This window comes from Opisthocomus hoazin, chromosome 9, assembly GCF_030867145.1.
Source record: "Opisthocomus hoazin isolate bOpiHoa1 chromosome 9, bOpiHoa1.hap1, whole genome shotgun sequence".
NCBI lineage: Eukaryota > Metazoa > Chordata > Aves > Opisthocomiformes > Opisthocomidae > Opisthocomus > Opisthocomus hoazin.
Window position 1 is genome coordinate 12,913,069 of NC_134422.1, and position 17,617 is coordinate 12,930,685.

At 41.4% G+C, this 17,617-nt stretch overlaps 1 protein-coding gene across 2 annotated transcripts in view; it reads left to right on the plus strand.

Moving 5' to 3' along the window:
- Nucleotides 1-17,617, plus strand: part of ADCY5 (adenylate cyclase 5) — a 226,402-nt gene that overhangs the window by 162,853 nt on the left and 45,932 nt on the right. For both annotated transcript variants that reach the window (XM_009943400.2, XM_075430846.1), the window contains exons 4-8: nt 596-707; nt 883-1,010; nt 4,714-4,872; nt 5,803-5,944; nt 15,880-16,020. In XM_009943400.2, coding sequence (XP_009941702.2) covers nt 596-707; nt 883-1,010; nt 4,714-4,872; nt 5,803-5,944; nt 15,880-16,020 — 682 coding nt within the window. The remainder of the gene's footprint in view (nt 1-595; nt 708-882; nt 1,011-4,713; nt 4,873-5,802; nt 5,945-15,879; nt 16,021-17,617) is intronic.

The window sequence follows — 17,617 nt, forward strand, 5'->3', positions numbered from 1 at the left end:
GGCCAGGGTGCATGCGTGGAAGCAGACCACCAAAGCGGGGATGAAAGCTGTGGTAGGCAGGTGGTTATTCACCACAGAGGGACTTTATTTTGTGGCTGCACTTCGGCAGCAGGGGAAGCAGGCAGAGGAGTGTGGTTTCTCTGCCGCGGAGTTAAGACACAGGTGATGTTACTGAGCTGAGAGGTTGAGGAATGTGAACAAAATGGGTAAGTGTTGATTTTATAGCTGAGCTAATCTAGTCATTGTGTAGGAGTGCCGTGTTATTAATGATGGCTGATAACATTATCATGCCATCACCAGCTCCCAGCACACTGTAAGTTTTCTGGACATGGGACATGGGTGGGGGGATGAAAGGCTTTTGGGGTTTTCTCATCCTTTCTAATCTCTGGAGGGGACAGGGCAGTGCTATTCAGGGCTTTATGTGTGATAGAGTATCATAAGGTGGCATCAGGGGTGCTCATTTCCTTGCTGCTATAGGGTTGGGACACCCCTACAAGCCTCCCCATCCCTGGATTTCTACCCCAGAACTTACACAAATACCAGCAACAAATTTTGTGACACTTTCATATTTTTTTTTTTTCTCTTTTTTCCCAAGCATCCTCTTTGCAGACATAGAGGGTTTCACAAGTCTGGCCTCCCAGTGCACTGCTCAGGAGCTGGTCATGACGCTGAACGAGCTCTTTGCCAGATTTGATAAGCTAGCAGCTGTAAGTTTTCTATTATAATTCTGATATTATTTTTTTCCTGTTGCAAGAATGACATACTGTGCTGGTTCACTGGATTTCTGTAAATATTCACTGCCTTAAAAGGCAAGCTATTGCAAGCATGAATATAAGCTGAATACTTCTCTCTCCTTTATTATTGGTTTGGGGTTTTTTTTAGGAAAACCACTGTTTACGTATCAAGATCCTGGGTGATTGCTATTACTGTGTGTCTGGGCTGCCAGAAGCAAGAGCTGACCATGCACACTGCTGTGTTGAAATGGGAATGGATATGATAGAGGCCATCTCGTAAGTACCTTATTCCCCTTGGAAAATTTCAGAACAAATACAAATAGATTCTTTTTCCTGTTAGGCCTTCCTTACATTAGTAGCAAGGTAGCCAAACCAGGGAACTAATGCCAGCAAAAAGGGAAACCAGCTGGAACAAGAAAACAAAATGCAGTAAAGGTTTGACAGCAGAAGGACAGACAGTTGAGTCTATTATAGCCACGTGGATATCAGAGCTCAGTCTCCTGATGGGAAAGGCAAAGGTTACTGTAATTACTGGAAGTCTCATTCCCAAAGGAGAATGCCAGTGAATTACAGAAATGTGAAATCGGAGGATTAATAACTTTATTAAATTTCAGTCACTCTTTGCTTATCTGTCTTTAAACCAGCTTTTTACTCCCCTTACAATTCCTCTGCTAAGGTCTGTCTTGTCTAGTTTAACTAATCCTTCTCCATGTGTCCCTATGCCAAAAAGGCCAGGCTCAAGACTTTCTTACTTTAGTTAAATTAATTATTGAAGAAAACCGTAAAGTTGGTCTGGCACAGACTGGGACAGATCCATGGTGCTTTTTCCTTTATTTCCACTTACTTCCCCATCTTTTTTTTTTTTTTTTAATCTGTTCTGAAGCTTTACCTGCTCCTAAGGTCAGCTAGCAATCCTGTGTTTGTCCAGACCATTCCTGTCTTTAGAGTAACAAATACGAGCCCCATATCTAGTTACAGTACTTGGAGGGTTGCAGACAATGTTGAATATTGGTTGCATCAGACATGTGTTTTCACAGGCCAGTTCTCAGAATTCAGGGAGGGAAGATTTATTTGGTCATCTTGAGAGTATGCAAGTTTAGGCTGAAAGTTCAGTCAGTTTGGGATGGTAACTGAGCTGACCATAATATCTACACCATCCCTGCTGCACTGAGACTCTGCTTCATTTTCACCTTCTCTTCTAGTTTTTTATTTTGTGGAAGCATCTTCTAAAGTATCAGTGGTACCAACAGAGACATAGAAGATGTCTATGCAGTTCTCCTCTCATTCTGTTCAGTGAATTGATGGAGTTTCCATTTCATCTTGATAAAAACTAGAGCTACATTATTTGCTGAGCTTGATACAGTACACCCGTACTATTTGAATTCCTGCAAGGACATGAATACACAGCTACATTTTTCAGCCTCATTTTCATCATACAGATACAGAGTTTGAAAAGCAGTGTTTTCACCCAGGAGACGCCATTCAAATAGTATGCTGCGGCATTTCTGTGCTTTTTATGTAGTGTACACTGTCAGGACTTCCCACCTTTACTTTCCTGGTTTTAAATTCTGTTGCTTTGCACCAGTCTCCTTTTGAGGTTTGTGTGCAAAATGCAGAATAAAAGGAGTTGCAAGTAACTCGCTTTCAGTAACCCTTGGAAGGATGCTATTTCTTCCATATGACGTACAATGAAGTGGCAGGTGACAAAGTGTCTTGTCAAACACAAGAAGCAGCAGCTTTTAGCCACCAGCCGTACAAAGAAGGTAGTGTGTACATTGCCCAGAAAAGTCTCCCTTTCTGCAGTAGTTGGTCTGATGAAATCCAGAGACCTTGACACATTCCTGTGTAGTCCCCCACAAGGCTGACTGATACCAGGATGTCTAGACTTCACTGATTAACTGCAGCCCACCTTGCCTTGAAATAAACATGGAGCTGAAGTGTACTTAATGTTTGTTTACAAATAGCTCTTCAGCAGCCTTTAAAATTTGATTCTCACTTGGTGTACGATGAACACATTTAACAATCTTATCTCTTAATAAGTCTGGAAGGTGACTGTGTTCTCACTACTCCTCCTTCCCCCCTCACCTCCTCCTGTCCTAAGGATCAACATAAGAGATTTCACAATTAAGGTAACCAATAGCTACTGAACATTTGATTGCAGGTAACAAATAACTACTGAACATTTGATTGCAGGCTTCACCAGCACTGGGCCCTGCCTGTAGACTGATTTCATCTGTGCACAATAACAGCAGGGAGTGTTAACCCAGATCTGAAAGACAGAATTATATTCACTGTACTGCTAGTATGAATGAACTAAAAAAAAAAAGGAGGGTAACAAAGGATATTTCAAAACTCATTTGTTTGCTGCAAAATCTGGAGATAGTCACCTTCTCATCAATGACTCTACTGCAAGAAGTTCCCTGGTCTTGTGTCAGTAATGTGGCTTGGCAGAGGGTGCAGTAGGGTTTGTATAACTTGTGCAGCACGTTGTTCCTCCCTCCCCAGTGCTGTACGCACACTGCAGTTGCTGTTGTCCTTGCAAGAGCTATGGCTGCAGCTGCATTTTCATTACTCCAGTTCCTGTTGCTTTTCCAATTGTTGTGGCTGGGGCTCTTTCAGTCTGTAAGCCTGTGGCAGCTTACCCATATGCAGCTTCCCTTCCCTGCTAGGGAATATCTGCTGCTTGTTAATAAAAATAATGAATGTCACTTCAGCGGGTAGGTACTGAAACGTAAGATAGGAATTGTAAGGAAAAAGGAACTGTAAGAGGGTAGGAGCTGTTTCAACAAGTCATCTTGAACAGTCTTTTAAGAGACATATTACACTGTGAGGAACGAACTAGAGTCCAGAATTGGTCTAACTTTAATCATTTATTTTCATTAATAACCAAAGCAGAAATATTAGATCTGTGTTGATGTTAGGAAATTGGGAGGACTTACATGTCCATAGGATGTTATCTAGAAAAGACTAGATGAACCTGAAAATCAAAGAGGTTGAAATCTGATAGGTATGAAGTACAACTTCATGCTGCAAGGAACTAACAGCTCAAAGGAAAGGACTGTGCTATATGAGGTATCATAGAATCATAGAATGGTAAGGGTTGGAAGGGACCTTAAAGATCATCTGGTTCCAACCCCCCTGCCATGAGTAGGTGAATTTGCCTGTGAAACACAGACATTCTGGGAATGATGTGATCAGCAATAACAAGAAGCAGAGTTGTTCTGATGGCCTCATCGAGACTTTCCCCTACCCACATTCCTAAATATATTTTCCATGTGAACAGCTCTTGAAGTTAACTTTTGCCCTAAAAGGGCAAAACCCACAAAGTATTCCAGCAGTCATTCTGGGAGTAAGCAGAGCATCCAAAACCTCATTAAAATCAGAGCTTGAGTATTTGTAGCTGCCTGTTTGGAGTGACTTGAATAGATGTGGTTCTCTGGTTTTGCTGCTCTGACTGCAGCTGTAAGCCCTGTTCAAGCTTTTCATCTGCAGTGGGGTATTTCACACACATATCATATTTCATCTGTGGAAGAGCTGATGCTTGGTGCCATACAGAAAAATTAAGTTCTCTGAAATCATTTCCTTTTTGCAACATGCTATTACTCTTAATCAGGCTGAGTGCTGGCAGGTTATGTCCAGCTTTGGTATGGAAATCAGAGACCAACACTTTATTCCTTTCACTGCCCCAGAGAATTTTTTATGAATTCTGAACTTGACCATGAGTTGGGAGTACATGGATTTACTCCAGGGGCTCCCCTTTCTCATTAGCACTCTGCTTTGGCCAGCCAGGCCGTCCAAGAGCAGTATGGCTGGTCTGGTTTGGTTTTGTTGTCCTGTTGATGTGGATGAGCAGCACTATGTATATGCATGAATAATTTATGGGTCATTATGGATTTCTGTGTTCTGGGTGCAAGTTTGTATCACTGACTACAACCGTGAACTTCTTAGCAATGTCCTTTTTTCTCATATCTCTTTTCAGACTAGTCCGGGAGGTGACGGGAGTAAATGTCAACATGAGGGTTGGAATCCACAGCGGCAGAGTTCACTGCGGGGTCTTGGGCCTTAGGAAGTGGCAGTTTGATGTGTGGTCCAACGATGTTACGTTGGCCAACCACATGGAAGCAGGGGGAAAAGCTGGGTAAGTTTCTTCATCACAGCTGTTATGTTAATCCATGTATGTTTTTGTGTCTGGCACGTCACAGCGAGGTGGGAAAATGGGGAACAGAGGTTCAGAGAGTCTGTGTGTCTGCTGTAAAATGAACTGTGGGTGTAGTGTTCTAAGCATGTACAAATGTTAGCAAGGTTGTTCTGTTCCATGTCTACGTGTCTTTGGTTATAGACAGTCTACCAAATCCCAAGATGGGCATATTGTTCTGTGGTTGGAACTGACTTCCTTGTCTGTGAAACAAAGTTGATTAGACACAACAGAAGTGAGCAGGTCTGTGCGAATACTAGTAGAGCTGATCATGATTACAAAGAGATGTGCCCATATGTTAACAGTGTTTGCTGGAGAGCATCCCAGCTATTGATGGATGTTGTATGAAGCATTGTTTCAGACCAGCCTTTTGTTTTGAAACATTCCTGTGAGAGAGAAGAATCAGTTCTTGTTTCACTGCTGTATGGACCAACTGAAGACTAAGTTGTTGCCAAGTTGACTCCGTGAGATAATTTTTCTACATGCCTTTCTGTCTTTTCTCTGCTCGGGAAGAAAGCCATGTGCCCGCTGAGTAGACGTGCCCTTGTGAAGGGACTGCATTTGCCAAAACAAAGTATGTCTGCTGTGTTTTAGAGCAAAGTGAATAAAAGAATGAGTGCTTTATATCTAAGGAGGTGCTTATAAATGGATGTGGAAGATGCTTAATGCGAACACCTCTCTCTTTAAGAAGATGCCTCCTGGCCTGCTTCCTTTAAAACAGATGAAACTCCTGTATTGCAGCTGTGAGAGCAGTGGCATGCCGAAATAACTTGGGGTTTATTGCTTATTTGTTCCAGTACTGACAGGAACTGGCTTTTTAGGTGATATCTTTTCAGAGCCTACAAAACCAGCTTGTCTTTTGTCTCATTCAAGGCGCATCCACATAACAAAAGCAACCCTGAACTATCTCAATGGAGACTACGAGGTGGAGCTGGGCTTTGGAGGGGAACGCAACGCTTATCTCAAAGAGCACAGTATTGAGACCTTCTTGATTGTACGGTGCAGCCAGAAACGGGTAAGACCAAGCAAGCTAATGCAGGTTTAGATACTTTTAATTACTAGATTAATGTCTCCAACACACCAAAGTAGAGTGAACACCAGCCTTTATAGATGACTTAACTTCAGTGCCAAAAATTCCTGTTTCTCTGTTCTCTTCCTGGACTTTTGCATTCATAAAAGGGAGTGTAGCCACCTTCTGTATAAGGTGTCTGCACCAAGTACTTTCTAGTTCTATCAAAGAAACTGTCCTGAGCTGTTTTCAAAATAACTTTGAAGAATGTTTTTAATATAGATAAGCATTTTTTCAATTAAATTTTATACTCGTACAAGTTCTTAAATCAATAGATTAAAGCCACAAAGATCTCTTGTGTGTCAGATTACAGACAGAGTTGTTTTTATCCACCTGCTCACCATATTGCCATAAACATAAAGATTAAAGCAGTTCTCATCAATACTTTTCAGCCTCTCTTTCTGAAGATGGGAAAATCTGGCCCACCGTAATGATGGATGATCACTGTGACAGTGGGGTGAGATCATACCTACTGCTGTGACATGGGTCAGGCTGCACAAGATAGGGCAATCAGGGTATTACTGACTTGAACATGAGTCAAGTCAAACTGAAGCGGACTTCAGCCAATATATCTTCTTTTCATAACACTGCCAATAACAGAAAATAGGTTGATGTTATCACTAGTTTGTATTCTTTTAAATAACAGTAGACTGTAATGCTAGAAAAGCACCTAGCTGAGCCTAGCTGATAGTACTTCTCTAAGTAATTTCTGCACTATAGACACTATTTTGCTATTCACAGTACAGATAAGCATATAAAGATTGGCCTGAATTGAAAATAATTTCAAATATTTCTGAATCCAAGACCAATTAAACCTTCCCACAGCTGCAAATATGAGTACCATGAGATTAAATGAATTGGTGTTTGTGACATGTTCCAACAGCATGGTTGATTTGAATAACTATAACACCTATAAATACTTTGCTACCATTGCCTCATTTCCTGAGAGAATGGAGGCCTCAAATCTCCTTAATGGATATTGTGTAAAAAATCTCCAGGAAAATCCCTTATCATCTGCTAAAGAGAGATGCTGATGTTTTGGTTTCTATCTGCTCATAAAATAAATCTCATTAACAATTGCCAATCTTCAAAAGAGGATTAGAGCTTGCAGTGCAAGATTATTGTTTCCTGAGCATCACTGCCTGTCAGTGGGCCAGCTGATGTTTGTACCTAAACCACTTCTTCTTTGCTGGGTAGATTTAAGAACATAAAACAAAATACTCTTATGGCCAGGCCCCATCTCCTGGGGTGGAGAAGCTATACCAACTTCTGAAATCATGCACGCACCAAGCTCTCAGCATGTTCTTGTGGAGAACTGAAGGTTTCTCTGGAGAGAAGAGGAAGACCTAAGATCAGGATTCTGCTCCTTGCTGGTGTAGACAAAAAACTCAAAAACAGAGACACAGAGCACTTCGGCCTTGACTTCGTTTTTGAATGCAGAGCTGTCTTCTGACTAGGAGACTGGACAGAGACTCAGGAGAGATGTGGATTCCATTCCAGACTTAGATTTTGAGGAGCTTGCATCCTTATGCCTTGATTTTCCATGGTAAAATAAAATGGGCTCCCCTTCCTCATTCTTTCACTGCTTTATATGTATTTATTGCAGCTCTGTTACACAGTGCTGCCCTTCACCAAAGTCTCTAGGCACAACTGTAATGCTGCTCTAACGTGCTGCTTCCCATAGTAGCTAAGAATTGGGACATGCGCATGGCCTATGTAATTGTTGTACTAAATTGAAACATAAAGAAACTGCTACCCAAAGTCATGGATATTAGTGTTTAGAGTTTGAGGGGCTCCTGCTTGCCCATACTGATGCAACTTTCTTGCTCCCATAGCCATTTTCTATCCCTTTGTGAATGGTTTAAAGTTCTTTCCCTCTTTAAATACTCATTTCTGCATAATATGGAAATCAGAAGTGAGAAAAGCTTTCTCCCATAGTCAGCTCAGTCAGTCTTGAATATTTTGTCTGATGCTAGGCGAAGTTCTAGCACTTCACTTTTTTCTCCCATTTCTGCTTTATTTTAATGACTTCTTGTGATGTTTTCAGTTCAGTCTGTTCCAGTAATGGCCATAAAATGTTCACCCAACTTAGTAATGGGTTCCTGTGAGTCGTGTCTGGGTTCCTGCTATCCTCACACACAAGGCACAGGATTTGCATTGACCTGAGAGCAGGCGCGTAGTTGACCCGAGTAACGGTTTGCCTGAGCTGCTACTCAGTTCTCACAGGTGGACTTGGATTATCTGAACACCTGGTCTATCAGTCCCACAGCCAGCAAAACCCATCAGTATCAGAAGTTACAACGAATGTATAAAATGTAAGGGCATCTGTTCCATACATTTTCTGCTTACTGTTGCCATGAGGAGCCATAACTTTGAATTTCCTGTCTTTTTTTGTTTATTTGACTTTTTCATCATGTTAATGCCATTTCTTTGGCATGCAGTAAATGGGAGGAACATTTGTGTAGTATTTTTTGTTCCAGGAACTCAGACTAGCTCCTTCTTTGAAAATAGATTTTTTTCCTTCTTAACGATGCTGTTAACTAGAATATAAGTAGTTGAGTCTTAGTAGGAAAAAAACCTGGATTCTGATCACTTGGTCTTTAAATAACATCCCTAGAGCTGAAAATGTAGTCCTTGTTTTCTTTCTGGTGCACAGAAGAGTTGCTTTCTATTGAAACAGAATAAACTGCAAAGTTTTAAATCCAGTCTGTTTAGATTTCTCTCTCCTCATCTTTACCTCCAGATCTGCTTTCACCTTTCCGTTTGCCCTGTCCTGTGATGCTGTGGCTCCCGTGGGTGAGCACTTCCCTGTGAAGAAGGCAGTGCTCAGATACCCCAGAGCAGTGCAGGGGTCACTTTATTATTGTAGTGTTACATTCCCCCAGATAAAAGGTTTTGTGGATTTTGTTGAAAGCATAGATCCAAAGTTCCAAATTTGTTTTCCTTATGTTTGCTTTCAATTCCTTAAGCTGGGATTTTGATAATTAAAATAGAAAACAGTCTTAACTGTGTGAGATACAAAGGGTGCCATCATTTCATTGCAGTGTGAACCTATACACACACACGTATACGTATATATCTATATAAAGTAATTCTTGGCATAAAATTAGCAGGCTCCATTATAAAGGTCTGTTGAATCTTTTGCTGTGGTTTGTTTGCTCCCATTAGCACTAGCAGTGCGCTGCTCTAAAACCTGGTTTCTCTGGTTGTCTGGTGTCCGCTGTCAGAGACGCGATTGTATCCTCTCTCTCCCTCTCAGCCTTTTTTCTCCTAAGACAAACTTCTCTAATGTCTTCTCACAATGAAGAAGAGACGAGCACAAGCTCTCACAGCAAAGTCTGCATTTTCATGGTCGTCAAAGGAAACCATTACCTTTTGCATAGTTACATTATCCTGGTGTCTCATTTATTCTGTGAAGAACTAATGTGATTCCTGATAATGAAGTTTCTGACTGTAACCTCTAAGTGAATGAGTATGCGTTTTGTACACTTGAATGTCTCAGGTCCCATTTCTACTATGTCAGTCCTCAAATGTCAGGTGCTAATACTCCATTTTGTTTTTTCTTATCTATCAGATACCACCTCTGCTTCTCTCATTAGCAAAATCTGTCATTGCTACACTTGGTGCCAGATGCGCTAAGAAAAAAAGTAAACAGAATCTGCCCCGAGACTAATCATTGAGTAACTCTGCTAGTAACTTTCATCCAGCCTAATACGATCTGTCTCATTCAAAACTGTCTCTCACCATTTCACTGGAAACCAGCTTCATATTCGCCGTCTGTGTTAGCCATTAGTCTCCAGCACAGCATTCTGTCAAATGGTCTACGGAAAAAACAAGGACAGCTACTGTACTTTTTCTGTTTAGAAAAACCTGGATGCTCTCAAGGCTGTTAATCCAAGCCCAGCATTTGCTGCTCTACAAGTTCTGTGTCATGAACCCTGACTAGTTATTAGAAGTATCTGTTAGCAGAACTGAAATTGCAGTTGGCAGTTTTGCACGGATCTGGGATGGATGTTGTCCTTCAGACTTTAGCACATCACACAAGTTTTGCTTCCATCTTAGTCATGTTTTCCATTTATAACCCTAGGCTTATCATCCCTTTTCCCTTTTGCCTCTACTGTGACAGTAGTGATTAACTGAAGAAAAATAATCTATGCCTTCAGTTCTAGAGTAATGTTGATTTTAAAGTTTCTCTTATCCTGGCGTGATGTAGGGTGACTTACGCAGGGTGACTTCAGCCCTTATTCAGCATTTTTCTCATTCATTTGGATATGTGCTTCTAATGGACTTAATACCTTAGTATGAAAGAAATACAGAAATTCTCCAAGGAGATCTTTGCCTTTTCTCCATTGCTGGCTTTGCATCTTCATTCTTTATCTGAAAGTCTGTGTTTCCAGATAAAAAGCAAATTGTCACTAGGACTACTAATACTATTACCCAGATCTTTGCTGATTCCCAAACCTAACCCCGAGGCATTGTAGTGTACTGCCCAGAATTACTCAGTACAATGTCTTTGTCCTTATGCAGAGTGGCTTTATTTTATTCTTGTTATACCTTTTTCTTTTTAAGTTGACCCTGCAGACTGTAGCATTCCTAACACACAGCTCTGTACCTCTGCCTCCACAACTTTTATATCTGTCCTTCTGTGTTTTATTCAAAATGTCTGTTCCAGTTATTACTGCTATCCTATCACGTGCCTGCTATTCTTAGAGTAATCAGTTTAATTATTGTTGTAGTATACAGTGGTCCCAGTTCTTGTGCTGCCCAGCTTTCTGGAGTTTGTATCGCAGCGTGTCACTCGGTGGTTGTTGGCAACTTTCTGCTCTTCTTTACGGTCAGGTGCTGCACTAATTTGCAGAACCATCACAACTACTCTTCTTATCACTTTTAATCATTGATAAAAGCTCTGAGAAGGGTGGAAATGTATGTGTTTGGAGGAGTGGGAAACAGACCTTAAGGTGAATAGGATTTCAACAGCTAGTTTTATTGTCCTCAACAGTGTCAGAAGTCTGGGGAAATCCTTTGCTTTGAACACAAGTGAAAACAAAATGTGACTGTCAACAGATGAGCAATACTGCTGACTGAACACACTGTGCTGAGTGCACAAAGTCGGCAAACTGGAAAAAAAAATGTTTATTCTTATTGTCTTTCCATTGCAGTAAACATGGGTGTTTCTTTGAACAATAGCAGATACACGAAAGTTTCAGAAAGGATTGTTGATGGCGGCCTTAAAACAGCTCAACAAAACTTTGGCCGTAACTCCTAGAAAAACAATTCTCATTCTTTTCTAAATAGTGTCCTGGAACTCTATCCAGCTGAAGAAACAAAATGGTCCTCTAAATGTTGTGCATATGACTCTCCTAAAACACACACAATCTAATGTGATGATTCCTCAGTTTAACAAATTTAATCACAGCTTGTCGGGGCTCCACTCAAGTAGATTTATGAAGGCAATGGTTTGGACTATGTAGCACTGCAAGAAATATCATTCGTGCATCAATAGGACTTCCAGACAATTGAAAGAATACTATGTAGCTGAATCTGAAATGGCACATCCATGCTCGGATTTCACTGCTTTGTTGCACTGATAGTGATCAATATGTTAGAAAATCCTATCACACACTAAAGAAGTAACAGGCATTCTTGATGCGGTTGATAAGTATAAGAAAATACCAGCTATTTCTGCAGTTCTGCTATAGTATTACTGTAGCTCAGTGTGTGGGAACTCGTGGTGGGAACACAATAAAACCTCTGGGAATAAGATTTACAGTCTCTTTGCAAGTCCAGATTCTAAAAGTTCCCACAACAGCTTGCTGGAGGTTAGCCACTTTAAATCTGAAAAACTCATTGCTGTCAGAAACTTTTGCACCTGCTCCTGTTGTTGGTAGTACCTGTAATGAGTAGGACTGAAAGGTTTCATCTCTTCCTTTTCTTTATTCTTCTTTCCAGTCTTGTTGTGCCCTGTGTGCAAGTTATCCTTATGCTGTCACTTAACCCAAAAGAAACAGAGGAGGAATCCTCATAAATTTCCCAGAGGAGCTGTGATCCTTCTAATTCGACATTTTTAGAGTTTGTTATCATCATCACCCACTGGACAAGTGATTTTTCAGAAAACTCCTGCGCCTGGGGAGGAACAACCTCATGCATCAGTGCAGGCTTGGGGTGGACCTGCTGGAGAGCAGCTCTGCGGAGAGGGACCTGGGTGTCCTGGGGGATGACAGGTTGACCATGAGCCAGCAGTGTGCCCTGGCACCCAAGAAGGCCAATGGCATCCTGGGGTGCATTAAGAGGAGTGTGGCCAGCAGGTTGAGGGAGGTTCTCCTTCCCCTCTACACTGCCCTGGTGAGGCCTCATCTGGAGTAGTCTGTCCAGTTCTGGGCTCCCCAGTTCAAGAAAGATGAAGAGCTACTGGAGAGAGTTCAGCAGAGGGCTACAAGGATGGTGAGGGGACTGGAGCATCTCTCCTATGAGGGGAGGCTGAGGGAGCTGGGCTTGTTCAGCCTGAAGAAGAGAAGGCTGCGAGGGGACCTAATATATACTTACAGATATCTGAAGGGTGGGTGTCAGGAGGATGGGGCCAAGCTCTTTTCAGTAGTGCCCAGTGACAGGACAAGGGGCAGTGGGCACAAACTGAAGCACAGGAAGTTCCGTCTGAACATGAGGAAGAATTTCTTCCCTCTGAGGGTGATGGAGCCCTGGAACAGGCTGCCCAGGGAGGTTGTGGAGTCTCCTTCTCTGGAGATATTCAAGACCCGTCTGGACAAGGTCCTCTACAGCCTGCTGTAGGTAACCCTGCTTCGGCAGGAGGGTTGGACTAGATGACCCACAGAGGTCCCTTCCAACCCCTACCATTCTGTGATTCTGTGAAAACAAGTTAGATTAACTTTTAAAAATACCAGGTTTAAGAAAAGTGTTTTTGAATAAGTATTGATGTTAACAACAAAGTCCTATTGTTCAAGATAATATAGTAGCACGGTACGTAAAGTAGGAGACCAAAAATCCACTGTGCTTGTATATATGTGTTTTAATCTGACTGGAAATACTGCTGAAACAGTTCACAGTCCAATGGAAGCCTTCTACAGGGAGTGGGGGGAAATACTGCCAGAGTTCATGTAGCCATGGAAAATTTATGGTGCCTGACCTCACGGTTAGAAACGATCTCAGAAGTATATATTTACCCATTTGTCTCACCCTTACCTCAACCTAGATGTGTCAATAAATGTGTATGAGGTCATTTATTCCCTTCAAATTAATCAAGTGATGCTTCAGAGTCACCAGCACTAGCAGCAGGTAGAAGGATCATTCACTGGCTGAGAGGGGTTAGTACATCTGTTTGGATTTTTGGCATTAAGGCTTTTCTCAAATTCTAACCAAATTTACTAATGGGGCAGGGGGGAAACGTGCTGTATGTATCTTTTATCAGCTGTTGATGTAAAGGCATTTGTAATGTAACCAAATAGCTTTGCTTTTATAGGCCCCCAGACTAGTGTCAGCATCTGGGTTTTTTGATTGCTTTTGGTTGAGAACCCTTCACAAAGCTGTAATAAAATGGATTAACAGTGTCACTTCTATTACTGGAAACAATATATATTTGCTTGGAGGTAAGGAAACCGTATTTCCTACCAGTTTCTGGCATCACATCATAGAAGAAAGCAACATAACTATGAAAAAGATTGCATAACAGAAAAAAACACAAAAAAGTGCTGCAAATTACGGCAAAGACCATAAAGAGCAGTGACTTTTAAAAAGCAAAACCTCAAACCAACTCAAATCTGGACATCAGCATTGCATCACATTAGTGTATTTTTAGAAACATTTAAAACGCGGCTCTCCTGGAGGTTATCCAGTGGCTCTGTCATGATTGCTCATGTGAAATTCAGCGGATACCAAGTGATGGAGTTTTCAGCTCTTACAGATGAAACAGCGGTGTATTCGATGCGGGGAAGAGGCGACGTGGGAAGCACTTGCTGTCCTGGGGGCGTGCGATGTGGGAGCACGTACAGTTCTCCCCAGCCAGCATCCCGGGGAGCTGACAGCTCCCTTAGGTTTGCTCCCACTGAGCTTCCTTGAGATCCTACGCTTGTCATCCTGGCTGGGTGGAGAACGATCTTTGCTGGCAGCCCCGGGGCTGCAGTGCTGCTTGCTATCACAGGGCCAGTCGGGTGTCCAGCACAGGGCTCATGTCGCAAGTGGCACCCTGTCCCCAGCTAGTGGCCATGAAGCCTGCGGCACTACATTCCCGGGAACATTTGTGCCTGCGTGGTGAGCTTGCGGTCTCATGGGAAATGTTGTCATCGTAGCTGTTTCTTCTTTGCAAAAAAAGAGATGATGCTTTCCCATGCTTGCCAATCAGTCAGCTTTCCCCAGCACTGAATTTCAGCAGGCTTTTTAAAAATTCTTTAAAAATAAAATAATTTAAGGCAGCACCACATTTGACATTTAACACTCTGGTTACCATGGAAATAGCACCAGGTATTTTGCAAACTCCTGACAGGTACAAGTTACAGTGAATAGTGGGGAATCTAAATAAATAGGAAGGGAAAGAAAACTCCAGGCAAAAAAAGATGCGGACCTACTTTTATTGTCATACAACACTTGAACCAAAATTATAGAGTTTAAAACAACTAGTGCTTTCTTTTGAAATTATTCAGTTCTCTGAACACTTTCTGAAATCCAAAATTAACTATTATGTCTATTTTTTTCAGTAAAGTCATGGAAGCCACAGTTCTCTTGCAAAAATTGAATGTCTCAAGTAATCAACAGCCAAGTTGTAGCTATTCCTACTGTCCAAATTTTCAGGCTCTCCATAGTTTGTCTTTTTTAAGCAACGATGTGATAATTGCCACCCCTCTGCCTTCTGAGTCAGCACAGGTGAATCGCACAGTCCTCACTGAGCAAGTCTCCACCGCAGTCATTGCTAGAGAAGATTAAAGGGTTTGATCTTGTGCAATAAACTCCTGTCTTTCTGGACAAAACATTCCACGTGTAAACCTGCCTATCGTTTTAGCTAGAGAATGTATTCAAAACAAGGAACTAACCAGCCTGTTGTTTAGCCTAGTTACATGCTGCGCTTCTGTGTTCTTGTTACCGGCACTAAGCTTGAATGAAACCTTTCTGACAGATCCTGTGCAAACTTTGCAGTAAGCTCTAGTTACAACCAAGATTCAAAACCAGCTCTAATAACAAACCCAAAGACTTTGTCCAAACTTCAGGAAAATTACTGTCAAGGATAAAATTTGCAGCTAACGTTAGGGTAGAGGAAACGATTTTGTCACAATCTGCAGTACCATTACCCTTAATAGATACACAGTTAAGTTGTTGGCAAGATTTACATGCTTTCCTTAGGAATTAGCATATTCCTGGGAATGTGCTCTTGCAAGTGTGGAAAATTATTTGCTTGTGCCTCCAAGCAAGAGAAAGGTGTCCTTTATTCCTATAGCTTCAAGGAGCTTCAAGGCTCCTGTTCTTCAACTAGGTCGCTCTGTGTGTCATTTTGTTGCAGATGCGCCAGTCTCTTTTTTTTTTTTTTTAATACCCTCTATGTCATCCTGTCTGAAATTATTCAGTTTGATTCAGTTTATTAAAAAGAAAACAGATGTCTCCATTTTGGAATGCTTCCTGTGTTTACACAGGTTGTGGTGATTATTCAAAACAAGCAAAGGAATAAAATGGTGCGCACCACTTAGGGGCAAGTGTTCTGAAAATGAGAATAAAAAGAAATACTGGACTTGGAGTGTTCCTAATCAGCAGCCGCTTCATAAAGTTCAAGGCGCAAAGCCAGCTTCTGAAGTCAGAGATCAAAAGTGAGAGATGCTTGGAGAATGACTGCCATGTAAATGTTTCAAAGTTTTTTCCTTGTTTCTCTCTCATTTGTATTTCAGAAAGATGAGAAAGCCACAATAGCCAAGATGAACCGTCAACGCGCGAATTCCATCAGCCATAACCCACCACACTGGGGTGTTGACCGACCCTTTTATAACCACCTTGGAGCTCACCAGGTCTCCAAGGAGATGAAGAGAATGGTAATGCCTTGCTTTATGGACATTAATTTATTTTCTTCTTAATACAGCATTATATATCCCTCCCTGCTTTATCTGAAGGTTTTTGCAGCCCCGAGGGTGTTTTCCAAATGGGGGTGGTAAATTCTACTTTGACTCCAGAAGTAATAATAATTGGTACATCTGGAGGTGAGTGATTGTGGGATGAGACACAAGGTTGTTTCAGAGTGGAAGGGAGGCTGAATGGCACAAAGAAGGCTCTTTTGTCTGACTTGTCCCACATTCTGAAAACTCATCCAGGCTGTGTGAGAAGACGTGACTGTCTACAAAAATTGCTCAGTAACCCAAACTTTCAAGCAGCAGCTGGCATACATTTGTACTAGATCATTACAGACTTCAGCACCTGCAAAGGTTTCTTGCTTGCATTATAACAGCCAGATGCTGTTTGCCTTCTGTAAGCTACTTGCCCATGTATACTATATGGGTCCCCAGGAATCATGCTGCTGTGTTTGACTCTTGAGAATACATTGCTGAATACACGGATTAATTGGTCTAATGTAGCAGGCATCTTTATTTCTTGCTTATACCTTCCAGTCCTTCTAAATTAAAATGAACAAGAGGTAGTTACTGACACAGTTGGACTGAGAGCACTTTTGTGACTTATTTTGCATAAAGTTGTAGCTGATATCTTTGTTTCCTGCAATAAAGATGAAGAGAGTTTCTATTATAACGGCTATTTGCAATATAATAAAAATATTTAGCACCTCTCTAATTGCACGTGTAATCAGATTGCTGTATGACCTTATTAGTCTTTAGTTGAAGTTTTAAACAAATGAATCCTCTTTAACATTCTATATGTGAGCCTAATTTAGGACAAAACTGAAATACATTTACCTTGGTAACACAAGTTGGAGTCCTTCTACAAAGAGCCTATCATGCTGTTTTGACCCTTCCTACACAGTCAGAAGTGTGTATTTGTTGCCCACTTCATTGCCCAAAGTCGAAGTTCTGCCTCAGGTTACCAAAACCTTAAAGTACTCAAGGAAGTTTTTGACATGAGATTCATTCCCACAGCTTAAAAATTTTGGCATAGCTATAAGGAACCACATATGGTGTCTTCTGATGGGAAATGCTGGCACATTTATTAATAGTTGGTGCTAATATTATTCAATCGTAATATTATTTTACAGTGCTAAACCGCATTCCTTAATCTCCATAGTAATGTTTCTTTCATTTCTCAGATCTCCAAATGAGGGCTTCTGACATAAGCATACAGATCAGTGGAACTGTGCATTTTTATGTGGGCTTTTCAATAGGGTGTACTCAATAGGCATGACATTATTAGAAGAGCCTAATCACGCTAGCACATAATTATAATTATAAGTTTCTTTGAATGGCTTTTAAGGGGTTCTTGCAGCCTCCTGTTCAGAAACAAGGTGTAAGCATGCCAAATGGTATTATGCTTCTTGGTGTTAATTACAGTTTGCCGTGTCTAGCTGGTTGTTCAGTTGGAAAAACATAATTATTTCTTGAAATATCAAGCTGAGTCCTAAAAACTTCACTGCCCCTTGCTTGTAGGAGGAAAAGCTTCTCTTGTGTTTTGGTTTTTTTTGCTTTCCAT